The sequence below is a fragment of the Marmota monax genome, unplaced genomic scaffold (genome assembly GCF_021218885.2).
Source record: "Marmota monax isolate L192 unplaced genomic scaffold, Marmota_monax_Labrador192_F-V1.1 WCK01_AAM20220418_F8-fsc00171, whole genome shotgun sequence".
Taxonomy (NCBI): Eukaryota; Metazoa; Chordata; class Mammalia; order Rodentia; family Sciuridae; genus Marmota; species Marmota monax.
Genome location: NW_026694658.1, coordinates 1,482,265 through 1,498,146, shown reverse-complemented (window position 1 = coordinate 1,498,146; position 15,882 = coordinate 1,482,265). Strand labels below are relative to the sequence as shown.

At 36.1% G+C, this 15,882-nt stretch overlaps 1 protein-coding gene across 1 annotated transcript in view; it reads left to right on the top strand.

Annotated features, from left to right (window-relative positions):
* The window catches only part of Appbp2 (amyloid beta precursor protein binding protein 2), a 53,433-nt gene extending 44,378 nt beyond the window's left edge, over nt 1–9,055 (top strand). The window contains exons 11-13 of the mRNA XM_046423227.2: nt 577–767; nt 2,156–2,321; nt 4,355–9,055. Of these exons, the coding sequence (XP_046279183.1) occupies nt 577–767; nt 2,156–2,321; nt 4,355–4,608 (611 nt within the window). The 3' untranslated portion in view covers nt 4,609–9,055. The remainder of the gene's footprint in view (nt 1–576; nt 768–2,155; nt 2,322–4,354) is intronic.
* Nucleotides 9,056–15,882: the final 6,827 nt, after the last annotated feature.

Here is a 15,882-nt window from a genome sequence, read left to right as displayed (position 1 = left end):
GGAAGAAGCTGGTTCTTCTAGTTGTGTTTGGTTAAAGGTCATGTTTTATAAAGGCTGGTTTCAAAAATTTCAAAAGTGCTTAGGTACTCCTTGATACAGTTTCATAAGATTAAAAAGTTTGCCTCTTCCTGACATTTACTTTAAAAATATATTTACCAAGGGCTGGGGTTGTGGTTCAGTGGTAGAGCGCTTGTCTCGAATAATGAGGCACTGAGTTCCATCCTCAGCACCGTATAAATAAAATAAAAGTATTGTGCCTATCTACAACTTTAAAATAATACATACACACACTCATCAGTAAGGTAAAACAGTCCATTAAAGTAGAAACTGATACTGCAAAATAATTTGAGTTATACCATTGTTTTTCTTAAATTTGAATTGAATATGCTATCTAAAATAGAATGATTTCTGCAAAAATGTACGGTTGAAGTGGAATCCTATGATCCTGACCAGTTCTAAATTATAATTACATATAAATATAGTCAATAAATATCACTATTATTTGTTTTTCATTTAGATGTTCCTTTAGCTTAGTAGATGATTTTGAAGTACACTAATTTGTTGCTTTCTATTCAGCACTTATTTTAGAGGAGATTGCTATTGACTGTCATAATAAGGAAACTGAACAGAGGCTGCTTCAAGAAGCTCATGATTTGCACCTGTCTTCACTTCAACTAGCTAAAAAAGCTTTTGGGGAATTTAATGTACAGACTGCAAAACACTATGGTAACCTTGGAAGACTTTATCAGTCAATGAGAAAATTTAAGGTAGAAACATATTTCATATTTTTCTCTCCTTAAATAATAAATGTTCAGTAATTTTAAATAATGTAGCATAGATTCATTATATTTCTACTTAATTTCACAAAGTAATTTAGCAAACAGTGAGTATAAAACAACATAATCGTTAAAATAAAATTAGAGAATTGGGACCATGGAAAAGAAACAGGTCAAATCAAAAAGTCTGATATGATTGTTACAGAAAGACTTCAAACACATGATAATTGCAGGTAAATGGATGGAGTTAGAGAAGATAATGCTAAGTGAAGTTAGCCAATCCCAAATAACCAAATGCCGAATGTTTTCTTTGATATAAGGAGGCTGATTCATAGTGAGATAGGGAGAGGGAGCATGGGAGGAATAGATGAACTCTAGATAGGGCAGAAGGGTTGGAGAGGAAGGGAAGGGGCTTGAGGTTATAAATGATGATGGAATGTGATGATCATTATTATCCAAAGTACATGTATGAAGACAAATTGGTGTGAATATACTTTGTATACAACCAGAGATATGAAAAATTGTGCTCTATATGTGTAATAAGAATTATAATGCATTCTGCTGTCATATATAAATAAATTTTTTAAAAAGACTTCAAACATAATCCTTTGCTAACTTAAGTATGTCCAGCTCATAGCAGAATGCCTGACACATGATTGATATGCAAGAAATAACAGGTATTAATACCAAGAGGTAATTGTATAATTACTCATTAATAGTTAAATATTCTTAATTGTAGCAATAAAATTTCTGATTTTGAATCCCTTTTAGAATTATGGCTTATAATGTATTAATATTGTCCATTTTGAGCTTACAGGAAGGAAAGAATGAGTTTAACGTTCAATTTTGGGCTGAGGTTGTGGTTCAGTGGCAGAGCACTTGCCTCACATTGGTGAGGTACTGGGTTTGAGCCTTGGCATCACATAAAAATAGATAAATAAAGATACTGTATCTATATACACCTAAAATTTTTTTTTAAAAAGATGTTCTTTTTGCCTGATAAAAACTATCAAAATTCCCCCAAAGTGTATGTTTGTATGAATTAACACCTCCTTAACAAGGTCCTGTTAAATCTTGGAATGTATTAACTAAATTTCATTTTTAAATGCCTTGTTAATTTTTTCTTAACAATTTTCTATTTCTATTTTACTTTTGGCATTAGAAACTAATCACTGTTATCACCTTATGTACAGTACACAGTTTCCAAAAACCAGGAATGTTTTCCATTGGCAGCTCTTGGAATAGCTTGGTGTATTTTTTGATCTTATTACTTTATGGTACTTCTCATAAACTGTCTTTGACATTTAGAAGAATTTTGCACATTGGGTAAGAATTGCTGACATAAGTAAAGTATATTAATTCACATAATTATTTTACAGGAAGCTGAAGAAATGCACATTAAAGCAATTCAGATTAAAGAGCAACTTCTTGGTCAAGAAGATTATGAAGTAGCCCTTTCAGTGGGACATCTGGCTTCTTTGTATAATTATGACATGAATCAGTATGAAAATGCTGAGAAACTTTATTTGCGATCTATAGCAATTGGTAAGTTACCTTTAAATTTCCTTTAGTCATTTGATTCAAAGACCAGTGGGTCACCATGTCTTTTAATATGTTGTAAAAGGGAAATACTATTACTGAATTGCAGAGGATATCCGGATACCACCAGGACATCATCTGGAATACTTTGCTAATGGTGCTTGTTTGATATTGAAGCAATAGCAAGAGGTGTGACTCTTATTAGAGTGTCAAGTGTAGGTAAAAATATTGCTTTTGACTTAGTGCAGTTACTGCCCCATCTCTCCCACACCTCCCTTCTATTCTCTTTAACGTCACAAAACAGATTCTTCACCTGTTTTTTGAACTTTATGTAAATGGAGTTATATGATATTTTTACATGTGACTTCTTTTAATGAACCTTAATTGTAAAATATATCTGTGTTATGTCATTTCACTCTCACTTGTTAATTTCATGTTATATAATGTAATATTTTATTGGATTAGTGTGTCATTGTCCATTCCACTGTTAATGAACATATGGAAGATTTGGATAGTTTCCAATTCAAGGTATTACAAAATAAGATGCCATGGTTGCCATCTTATGAAGTGCCTTTTATACCTCTTGCCTATTTCCATATTGATTGTCTTGTCATTTTCTTACTAATTTATGGAACTTCTTTAGTTAAATATAGATACAACAAACCCTTTTTGTTGGTTACATATATTGCCAATATCTTCCCTCATTTTATTGCTTGTTTTTCTAAGGGTGTCTTTTAAAGAACAGAAGCCCTTTATTTTATAGTATGAGACAGCAATCTTAAAAAATAATTAAAAAAAATTTTTTTTTTCATTTTTTTCCATATGGACATACAATAGACCCAAGACCATTTCTTCAGAAGATTGTCTTTTTCCCCTTGTCATAAATCTTGTATTCATATTTACATGTCTCCCTCATTTGCCATCATATATTGACTTACTTGCTTAGTCCCCAAATGCATGTAGTTTCAGAATTGGTAACACATACACCTGTAAAAAACAAACCTACTACTTAGAGTAATATCATTGTTTACAGTTTTCTTTGTCTTTAACCTGAAAGTAGTTTATTTTCGGAATACTATGTTCAAATGCAGATGGAGTTATCACTTCCCTCTTCAATATGGGTGTGTTATTAATTTGAAAAACAATTAGATTCATTTATTTTTGTATTACATTTGTCCCCTCCCTGCGTATTTTATTAAGTATTTTTTGAATATGTGAAATATTACTGTTCTTAAACTCACAACTATACAGAAAGGTTTGTCCAGGGACATGTAGTATTCCCTCATTTCTTCTATCCATTCCCAACTTCCTGATATGTAGATAAAAGATAAATATGTACTTTCTTATTTTCCTACACAAACATATAGCATACTACATAGATACTATTTTTTGACTTTTTTTCTTTAACTTAGCATACCCTACAAATCCCTGCATATGAGCTCATTGGGTGCTGAAACTTTCCTTCTTGGATTATAGCTTAACATTATGCCAATTAAGTGATCATACCACAATTGAACTATTCTAAATATTTTCATTTGTTTCTATATTTTGCCAGAACAGTCACTGTTGTTGTGCATAGCCTTATGTATGTGTGATTTTTGGTTGTTGGAAATGCTGCCATTTTTCTTTGAGATTTCTTTAGAAATTCAGTCCTTCAAAGTTCAGATAGCACATGGGTGGAAATGGTTCCGAGGTGGTGATAGAAGAATGTTCTGAACTGAATTTTTTGGGGGGTCTTGGATGGGGGGCAAACCGAGGACTGAAATATATTCCCAGACCTTTCTGTTTTTTAAATAGAGACAGGGTCTCACTTGAGTTGCTGGAATGACCTTGAACTTGCAGTCCTCCTGCCTCAGCCTCCTGAGTAGCTAGGATTACAGGGATGTGCCGCTTGCCTGGCAGTGATATAAGAATTGTATCTATTCCTTTTAGGGGAATAAAACCAAGCCAGTCTATTTAAATAATTAAACTTAGTTTGTGTTGAAAGACTTTCATTTCGTTATTAGAACTTTCCTTTACTTATTTATTTTTATTTTCAGGGAAGAAACTTTTTGGTGAAGGCTACAGTGGACTAGAATATGATTACCGAGGTCTCATTAAACTTTACAACTCCATTGGAAATTATGAGAAAGTGTTCGAATATCACAATGTTCTGTCTAACTGGAACCGGTTGCGAGATCGGCAGTATTCAGTGACCGATGCTCTTGAAGACGTTAACACCAGCCCCCAGTCCACTGAAGAAGTGGTGCAGTCCTTCCTGATTTCTCAGAATATTGAGGGACCAAGTTGCTGAGGGAGGACCTCAGTTAACCAATTATCTTTTCCCAGATTCCAGGGAATTCATACTGTGAAATCAAAACCATGTTGTTTTTGGGGGCTGGAATTTGCATTGAAACACTGGTCCAGTCCATTGAAAACCCTATTTTGGGTAATCCCTATCTTGCAGAGTGTCCGTAGAATAAGCATATATTCAGTTATATTCAGCATGTATCGCATGTATAAGTAGTCTGGCCCACATTCTCAACCTAGTAGAACAAACAACAGAAACCCCCCCCCCCTTTTTTTTTTTCTTTCTTTTTAAAAAATAATTCGTTTTACAGAAAGCCTGAAAGGAAAAAAAAAAAAAAGAACCCCTAAATAAAACTATTTAAGAGTTTAAAAGAGTTGCATTCTTATTATGTAAGGATGATCTTAACAACTTTTTAACATAAAATTCTTCCATGTGGAGGTATTCAATACTGTACTGTAAAGAAATTTTACGGGGAAAATCTTTATATGCAGTATAGAAAAGTTAACACAAGTACTAATAAAAGAGGGACATCCTGACTTTAGATTTGGCCACCTTTCCCAGAGAAGTGGATACAACCACTCTAGAACTATATTATAAGAGAAGGACTGTCAGATTCATCTGAACTGGACCAGTGTTGATCTGTAAGTAATAAAAAATATGATAGACCAGCGGTTTTAACTCATTTTTTTTTTTGTTTGTTTGTTTTTGGTACAACAATGCAAGATGCTCTAACAGCGTTTGCTAACAGGACCAGGAGGATCTAAAAAGGACCATCCTAATAGAAAAGGTGGTTATTTGGACCAGAGGCTTTAGATTATTATTTTAGCCTCTGCATATACTTTTATCAATAGAATGATTTCATTTAGCTCTATAAGGGAAAATGATAATGCACAAAGTATATTCATATAATAGATACCGAACTAGGGAAATTTGGTAATTTTTAGTGGCACATCTTTAGTCAAGGTACATAGATGGCAATGCCATAAGCAAGTCTATAATGCCTGCTGCAACTACCACCATTATTTAAAATTTACTCTAATAATCAACACAATAAACAAATGTTTTGGCTAAGAGTCGTGAAATAGCTCATGTCCAGGTGGAAATTTTAGGTTACTGTGTTATCTGTGGGGATAATGGAAAATGAATGCCCAGAAATATGTCTTCTAAGAAATTCCTTTATTTTTATGGTATATAAAACAGCATCATTTTATCTGAAACCCAGTAGTCAAATGGAAAGATCCCCTAATGATAGTTGTATTTCACCAATCTGTCTTTCCATTTATTGGGTTCTAATTTTCTTTTTCATCTTTTTGTTCTTCTTGTTCTTATTTTTTAAATTAAGTCAGTTGGGTTATTTAATGTTGAGGTAATGTTCAAATTTGAGAAGTTATGACATGTAGCAAACCAAGAAACAAAGGTCTTTTGCTATTACCTCAATTCTTATTATAGTGGCCCATCTGGTGCCTCTACAGTTAAGAATCTGGGTTTCTCCCCTATTTTCAGGGGTTCATGACTTGGCCATTAGAGATGTTATTCCAAGCTAATGCTTGGAGTAGTCTGTGCGTGAGTGAGTGTGTATTGAATTTTGGTTTTTCTCTTAACATGCATGTTGGGTGAGAGTAAATTCTAAATTCACATAGAGTACAGAAAAACTAATTGGTGATTTAATTTTAAATATTTTTTTTTTAACTTCCCAACTTTAACCTTGTTTGAAACCGCTATTTGCATTTTTGTTAGTTGTGAGCCAGTGCATTTAAATTATTCAGAGGTATACCTGAAGAGATAAGCAAGCCCAGATCCCTAAGATGATAACTTTGTGATTTAGAAATCTGGATTTTTTTTCCTCAAATTATTCTCTTTAAATTCTGGAAAGAATAAATTGGCATGCCTGCAGTTTATGAATCTGGTCCCCCTCCCAGTTAATTGCAGTCTGATGCCAAGAGTCACCCTTTATTAATTACTAAATAATCTGTGTGACCAAGGACTAACATTTTAAGTTACTCAGCTCTGTCCTCATGGACCTATATATTTAATACCTCCAAAGATATTTTCAGGATAGGCTTTGTATACTTTTATTGGTTATTAGAGTCCTATGGTATATTTCTGGTATAGGAATGTTGTGGTAAATTGTTTTTCAATAAATATTTTGAAACTTATGTTTCCACATGAAGTTTCTTTTTTTTTTTTTTTTATCTTTTTTTGTTTTGTTTTTTTCTTTTTTTTCTTTTTGTTTTTTGTTTTTTTGGGGGGGCAGGAGGGTTTGTGCACATACAACATTTCCTAGGATAAAATCAAGCAAAAGACTTTAAAGCCTTATCTTCCCTAACTCAGTTTGAATTCAACTTAGCTCACACTCAGTGATAAAGTGACACAATATTTAGAAGACTTGGATCACAGGGTGATAATGTCAGCTGGCAGCCAGTGTCATCCCCTACCCCATGTCATTATTGGCAGTTTTTCCTTTTTACCGCTAATTTAATGTAGTTTTCTTTAAGTCCATAAGTGTTTATAAAACATACACTCTAGCTGTTTTGTTAGTGATATGACTTAATAATTGCATTATTCTGATTCTGATGAATAATAATATCCTAATAATTTTTAAGTATAGGATTTATCCCTTTAGTAAAGATGTTGAGGGCAAATTTGAGAAATGAATGCCACCATGATTTATGACATTAAAAAATAAAACTAAAAGTAATAAAATTATACCCACAATAACTAAACTTTTTTACATATAATGGGGTCCAGTGTAAGGAAGCCTTGGCCAACTTAAATATTTTTCTGGAAGCTTAATGAAGTAATGTTAAATAAGGGCCTTTGGTCTCATCATTTCCTGAGTTCTACCCAAAAAGATTGGTGCTATTCAAATTGAGGGCATCAGGAAGCTCTCACACACATGCCATACAGGTGGTCACTCACTTTCAACTTCAGTTTAATAGAGCCTATTCAGTTTTTTAGAGCATAATATTTATGGGTCCCCAAAACGGACTTTGCCCAAAGAATAAGGACCTTTACTACTATCAAATCTGTTCTTTAGTTAAGAATGCACTCACTATTGCTTTGTAGTAACCCCTGCCCAAATATTGTTGCATTGAGAAAACAAAGGATTTAACAAGAGACCTTTGTTCATAACCTGTAGGATTTCACAATCTTGCAAAAATTAAGTACAGAAAGTCACATGTAGTGGTGCATGCCTATAGTCCCAGCTATTTGGGAGGCTGGGGTGGGTGGGAAGATCACTTGAGCTCACAAGTTCCAGGCCACCACGGGCAACACAGCAAAACCCCCATTTTTAAGTACAATGGCTGCAATCTTAGAAATAATCAGAATGCCATTTGGCATTCTCTTTATAGTGCAGACGGAAAGCTGATCGGTAAACATGCCGAAAACATGATTGAAGCTTTTGGCCAAAACTACAAACTTAAAAAAAATGATTTGCTAAAAGCAGGCATTGTTAATTAGCACTTATTTTTATGTTTTTCCCAGGATTTGTAGCCTTGTTGTTTCCAGACTTCTTTTTCTGAATGGCAAAGTTACTACTGGAAAAATACTTCAAAGAATTTTTTTTAAGAATTTTATTTTTGCTTTAAAAATTAATGCATATTTCACCTCTTGACTTTGGAGGACTTCAAGTTACCAAGACATTTTTTTAATATGATATTTGGATTAAATTCCAATTCGAACACTTGTAATTCTTTTGTCCACGAATCTCAGGAATGTTTTAGGTGGAAAGCTGGTTTTACCCTGTTGATCTGAAGGAGTGTGCTTTAGGACTTATTAAATAATACTATTCTTAATTGCAATCCTAGGTATCTATAGCATGAGTGGCCTTAGTGAGTTTGTTGAAGTGCACATGTTTTTCAAAAGTAAAATTTAAGATTAAATATATATATATGCTATATATAGATATCTAGAAAACTTGGTTTGTGGTGCACAGTTAAGTGTTGGATCATTAAATAACCGTTGCAGGTACCATTTGTGTAACATCACTCATTTCTGTATATTCCTTTTATGGAAAGATATGTTGCCATGGTAACTAAAACTTTTCAATTTAGTTTTATGATGTGAGTGAATGCTACATTTTATTAAATATTACCAGGTCAGTACTATTTTTATACTTTATTAAGCAACAGGGGATTTTAGTTTAATAGCCTCAAAATAAAAAGCTCTTAATGAACAATTAAAAACAAATCACTAACATTCTTTACATGAAAGTCCCCACTACTAGTGCCACAGTAATTTCTATAGAAATAACTAAGGTTAATAGATTTTTGAAGACAGTTCATTGTGTCAGAATGACCTTTCATATCATTCTCACTGACTTGTAGTGTCCACCATTATTTGTAATTATTAAATCATACTAAGTATGTTTGTAACCAGCATTGTGATATATTCTGTACTTGTATTGCTAAAAACGAATTATTGACCTAATAAATATAGTGTTCCTGCATTCATAGTCTGTTTCCAATTTAGTTGTGATTGCTTTTGGTTGGGACTCAGGATTATTTACATTTTGCAGACTTTTTATTACAGAACATTGTGTGAGAAACAGTTGGAACTAGAACAAAAGCACTCATATTCAAGAAAATTAAGATGTGTAGCAGAAGAGACTCGTAACAGCATCTGGAGATGGTGTTCATGAAGTCACTTTGAAAATGACTAATGAAGCGAGTTTTTTAGACTTTAAGAAAGTGACCATATCACTCTTCCCTAGTCTTCTAAAAGCCTAAAGATGGAGATAAAGAGACCTGGGAAAATTCTGCTGGAAAAGGAGAAAACTCCTAAGTTTGGAGTTTCAGTTACAGCTCTTCCTCTGCACTGTAGGAATTGTGTTATATTATTACAAACCTCTTTGTGTTTCACCTCACATGAAAGACAGGGTCAAGTTAGGTCTTTAAAAAGCACCACGAGCCGTGTACCACCTGTAATCCCAGCAGCTCAGGAGGCTGAGGCAAGAGGATCTCAAGTTCAAAACCAGCCTCAGCAGTGGCAAGGTGCTCAACAACTCAGTGAGACCCTGTCTCTAAATAAAAGACAAAGTAGGGCTGGAGATGTGGCTCAGTGGTATAGTGCCTCTGAGTTCAATCCCTGGTACCCGATCCCACTCCCCAAAAAAAGCACCATGAATAAACATAATTTTTATTTATTTATTTATTTATTTTGGTACTGGGGATTGAATTTAGGGCCCTCAACCACTAAGCCACATCCCCAGCCCTATTTTATGTTTTATTTAGAGACAGAGAGTCTCACTGAGTTGCTTAGCACCTTGCTATTGCTGAGAGTGGCTTTGAACTCATGATCCTCCTGTCTCAGCCTTCTGAGCCACTGGGATCACAGGCGTGTGCCACAGTGCCCAACCCAACATAAATTTTAATAAGCGCTGAGACAGTGGAAATGAAGCTACATTTTAAGATATTATAAAGAAAATATTTTAGGCCTGGGGATATACCTCAGTTGGTAGAGTGCTTGTCTTACGTGCACAAGGCCCTGGGTTCAATCACCAGCCCCACACACAAAAAAAAAACTTAAGACAAAATCCCACATTTGTTTGTAATAGCTCTAGCTTAATTCTGCTTCAGCAATACTAAATTCAATTTTTTTTTTCTTTTTACATCCCCCATTACTTTGAAACTCTAAACACAACTGTTTCCTCTTCCGTATGGAATGCAATTTCCTAGGTAAGGTCTTATCCATCTGTGAGCTCAAAGGCTAATGGGAGCTTTCCCTTAAAGTTTGACTTGCCATTTCTTAGTAATTTAGCATTTTACTAAAAGCTGAGTGCAGTTGCACATGCCTATAATCCCATCCAGTTTGGGAGGCTGAGACAAGAGGGTTGCAAATTTGAATCCAGCCTCATCAATTCAGTGAGACCTTGTTTCAAAGTATAAAATTAAAAAGGCTGAAGGTTTACCTCAGTGGTAGAGCACCCAGGGGTTCAGTCCCTAGTACTGGGGGATGTAAAAAGTGGAATCACTTTATTTTTGTTTAGAAAACTATGTGTAGGTAGATATTGATAGAATGAATGAGTGCACAGAAAAAAATATATATCAAGCCGGGTACAGTGGCATATGCCTAAAATCCCAACAACTTGGCAGGCTGAGGCAGGAGGATCCTAAATTCAAGGCCAGCCTTGGCATTTTAGAGAAACTGTCTCAAAAAGGAGTGGGGGGTGTCCTGGGGATGTTGATCTGTGGTAAGGCACCCTGGGATTCAATCCATAGTACCCGCCCACCAAAAAGTTTAACCCAGTTGCTATATAGTGATATAACTTGCAGTATAAAAATTATTTCCAGCTTGTAAACTTTGCTGATTTGTGCATTTAACAAAGAGCATAGAGTTTACCCTGTCACAGATACTGTTCCAAATGTGTTAGCAAACTACACCCGGATGCTTTAACACATTTATTTTATAGTTGTAAAATTCAAGACAGGGTGACAGGGTAGCTCAGTATTAAAGCACATGCTTCGCATGTGTGAGGCCCTGGAGTCAATCTCCAGGACTTCCCCAAAATTTCCTTCCTTCCTTCCTTCCTTCCTTCCTTCCTTCCTTCCTCCCTCCCTCCCTCCCTCCCTCCCTCCCAAAGTGGGGCTTGACCACATCCCATATCCCCAGCCCTTTTTTATATTTTATTTAGAGACAGGGCCTTGCTAAGTTGCCAAGGGTGGCTTTGCCCAAAATATTTTGAGATGAACATTTTTTTAGGATGGTATTCTAAAACAAATATTGTCAAGGATGTAGAGACATCATAACTCTTCTGTACTATTGGAGATGTAAAATGGGTCATATGTTATGCATCACTGTATCACACCCAGTGACACTACAGTTTCGTATGTATGAGGATCCTCAGAAGTTTTTAAATTGCTGGGCATATTGGCACGCACCTGTAATCCCAGTGATTCAGGAGACTGATGCAGGAGAATGGCAAGTATGAAGCCAACCTTAGCAACTTAGTGAGACCTTGTCTTAAAAAAAACAGGAAAAAAGGGAGGGAAGAAGGGGAATGCTGGGGATGTAGGTCAGTGGTAGAGAGCCCAGGGGTTAAAACCTAGTACTGGAATAAAAAAAAGTGTATATCCAAATTAATTAAAAGTATGCTTAAAACCCATACTTGTATACCAATGTTCATAGCAACATAATAATAACCAAAGATGGAAGCAACTCCAGTGTCAGTGGATAAACAGATAATGTGGTGTATCTTGAAAATGAAATTCAGCCTTTAAAAGAAATGTTTACATGTGCTACAATCTTAAAGACATTATGTTAAGCAAAAAAAAAGACAAACGTGAGCTGGGGTTGTAGCTCAGTGATAGAGCCCTTGCCTTGCACAAATGAGGCTCTGGGTTCGATCCTTAGTACCACATAAAAATAAATAAATAAAGATACTGTGTCCATCTACAACTAAAAAAAAAATTTTTTAAATAAGCCAGGGGCTGAGGTTGTGGAGCGCTCACCTGGCACATACGTGGCCCTGGGTTCGATCCTCAGCGTCACATAAAAATAAATAAGTGAAATAAAGGTATTGTGTCCAACTACAACTAAAAAATAAACATTTTTAAAATAAATAAATAAATAGATGCGATAAATGTATTGTGTCCAACTACAACTAAAAAATAAATATTTTTTAAATGAACCAAATACAAAAAAACCATTAAAGATTCCACTTACATGAGGTGTCTATAGAGTAGTCAAATCCATAGAAGCAGAAAGAATTGTGGTTGTAGAAGCTGGCAGGGAAGGAAAATGGGGAATGATTACTTAATGGATATTGTTTTACATGATGAAAGTTCTGGAGATTGTTTGCCTAACAATGTGAATATAACTAATACTAGTGAATTGTACACCTAAAGATGGCTAAGGCAGCTGGGTGTGATGGTGCATGCCTATAATCCCAGCACTTGCTGGCTGAGGCAAGATTGCAAGTTCAAAGCCAGCCTCAGCAAGAGCGAGGCACTAAGCAACTCGGTGAGACCCTGTCTCTATATAAAATCCAAAATAGGGCTGGGGATGTGGCTCAGTGGTTGAGTGCCCCTGAGTTCAATCCCTGGTACCAGGATAAGGGAGTAAATTTTGTGTCTACCACAGTTTCATGAAAAGACAACAAATGGCTTCCAATTTGCTTAGACAGTTAAGTCAGTCATGATACATTTAGTTTGATAGTGGTTTTTAATTTTTTTCCCCATTACTGGGGATTTAACTTAGTGGGGTAATTTACCATTGAACTACATCCTAAAACATTGGGGGGTTTTTTGTTTTGTTTTGTTTTTTGAAACAGAGTCTCACTAAATTGCTGAGACGGGCCTTGAACTTGCAGTCTTCCTGCCTCAGCCTCCCAAGTCTCTGGGATTATAGTTGTACACAACCACACCCAACAATACATATAGTTTGGTGAGGGGTGGGGTTGGGGGGACTATGATCACTTCCAGACAGTGCCCTGATAAATCTCTAGAGTGATTTCTTAATTAGAGCTTTGATATAAACTGTCAAAGTTGCTTTGCATTTAAATTATTTCTTAACCTAACATCAAGCTATTTTTAACTCATTTCTGCATATGTAGTTTATTTTTCCTTCCTGGTACTGGCTGCGACAGTTACTGGACCCATATTCTGCATCTGCTATATTGGTATCAGTAAATCAAAACTCTTTACACAAGAGGGAGAAAAAAGTGAAATTGGTCATTAAAAAACTACCTTTATGGGCTGGTGCAGTAGCTCGTACTTAACCATTTTTGTAGCATGTCAGAGGCCCTGGGTTCAATCCCCAGTACCACAAAAACAAAACATATGGGCTGGGGCTGGGGCTCAGTGGTAGAGCACTTGCCTAGCATGTGTGAGGCACTGGGTTTGATCCTCAGCACCACCTAAAATAAATAAAAGTTTGGGGTTCATCTACACCTAAAAAAGTTGTTCATTTGTTTGTTGATTTTAATAAAAAAGGACTTTTAGTTTTTTTGGTTTTGTTTTTTTTTTTTTGGGGGGGGGGATTTTTTAACCCAGGTCCTTGTGCATGCAAGGCAAGCACTTTACCAACTGAGCTCTATCCCCAGCCCAACCTTTTTTTTTTTTTACTGTAATGAATTTAGTACTTATTTGATCATTCAAATCAATGCATTCAGCTTTTAGAAATATGATTTACCTAGCTAAAGGTAGCTTTTATCAGAAGGAGGCTGTAGAGAGGGAGGCAGGGTATTTACAATGAAATTGAGGGCTTCAGAGTCCAGAAGAAGTGCCTTTTATCATAAGTGGAACCTGTGGCAAATATTCCTTTTCTGAATCTGGCTCCTCATCTGTCAACTGAGGTATACACGACCTGTCTTGGGTAATTATGAAGGTCAATTAAAATTAATGCAATGCTGAGATCAGTACTAGGCCCATTATAGACATTGAAAATGTTTGTTATTTTCTTGCATGAGGGAAAAGTATACTCAAAACTTCAGTTTCACTAAACACAGAATGATGTACATATGTAGATAAGATGAGTCCTTCTGCCAAAATGGCATTACAGTCTTACAGAATGGCATCTGTAAGACTCAGCTGGTACCAAGAAGTATAGCCATTACTCAGGGTTTTGGCAATATATGGGGTTGAGATAAGCTCTTTAGTTTCAGGTCAGGTGTGTCAAGGATTAGATTAAATTAGGTGGATCTTGTCTTTTGGCAGGTTGGTCCTAATGACGGAAGTCACTTCACGTAAGTTACTTCTTAGTGATGAATGCTATTAAGAAAGGAAAGAAGCTGGACATGGTGGTACATGCCTATAATTCCAGCAACTCAGAAGTCTGAGGCAGGATGATCACAAGTTAGAGGCCAACCTCAGCAATTTAGCAAGACTAAATAAGAAGATGAAGGAAGCAGCCTACAAAGCCAACCATACATTTTTGAGAAGCTTCTGAAAATGAACAAAAAGGGTCTTCACCTGAATAGAAAAAGGTTAATAGAGTGCTTAGTTTTCATGTGTTGGTCTCAGAGTATTTGCTGATGAATTTTCTTATGTTGAACAGATAGTTCCTGAAGATAGGAGTAAAACTGTGCTAAGTATTGTGTTTGGTAGTGTGTGGATGCTGTCTTCATCCTCATAATAACCTGTGAGGGGGACATTATCCTCCTCTGACAAAAGGAAGTTAAGGTTTGGGAAAGTTCAGTAACTCAAATTATACTAAGGTAAAAATCCAAGTCAAGTGCAGAGAATGTGGAGTATGGCCCACTGATAGCAGCAGGCCCAGAGTCCTGAGTTAGGAGTGTGAAGGGGAGAGCTGGATGCTACAGGTATGGTCTAAAACAGAAACGGAGAATTTCTTCTTCCACTCCAACCAAATTTTGCATTTCACTTCATGGTTCCCTTGTACTTTCTAAAAGAGCTCTGAATGAAATGCTGAGAAATCCTAGGAAATCAAAGTCACGTAGTTAAAACACACTGAAATTCCACACGTGGACTTCTTTTCTAAAGAACTTGTTTATTATCTCAGTGTAGAAGTCTTGAGAAAAATTTTGCCTTTGAGCTCACAGATCACTAGCACCACCCAGATCAGAAGGATAGTATAGACAGATCCACTCAAGTTTGAGGCTCCCCCATGTTCCCAAGGATCCCTCTGCCCTAAGGATATCCTCCATCATTTCCTAACTTCTTTTGGCTTGACATCCCAGAACCATCTCTAGTAGGGTTGTGGGTATTGAAAGCCATATATGAGCTATGGATTTTGTTTGAGCCATTAAGGTAGGGAAGCTGCTTTTCTGGGAACTCCTTGGTGAAATTCCCTGGTTTAAGAAAGCCCAGATCACACTGGTACCCTGCCTTAGCTCACAGCCCTAGGATCTGCCAAGCACCAAACAACCTGTTTTCCTGAAGAAGCTCCTTACTGATACCGCTATAAATAAAGCATTTGCTGGCTTTTCTCTTTGTTAGGATCAGACCCACCAGGTCTATCCAGAGTGGATAATGCTTTATTTATAGCGGTATCAGTAAGGATATTTCTTAATATTACTTTCGTAGCTTTTATTTCTCAGCCAGCCCACACCTCTTACAGTTACTCACTGCCCCCCACGCAGGACATGGGCAGAATGTGGGCACACATTTGGAACTAGACTAAAATCCCAGATCTGCCACTTAGCAGGAAAACACCCACATTTTTGGGAGGACAAGCTGATCACTCATAAAGGTATTATAGATACCACTGAGTTCTCTGGCTGCAGACCCTCAGCCCTGAACCTAGAAAGCTACCTTTCTGCACTGGGAGAAATTATACTGGGGGGTGGGGAGGCAACAAGTGTCTTTGTGTATAATG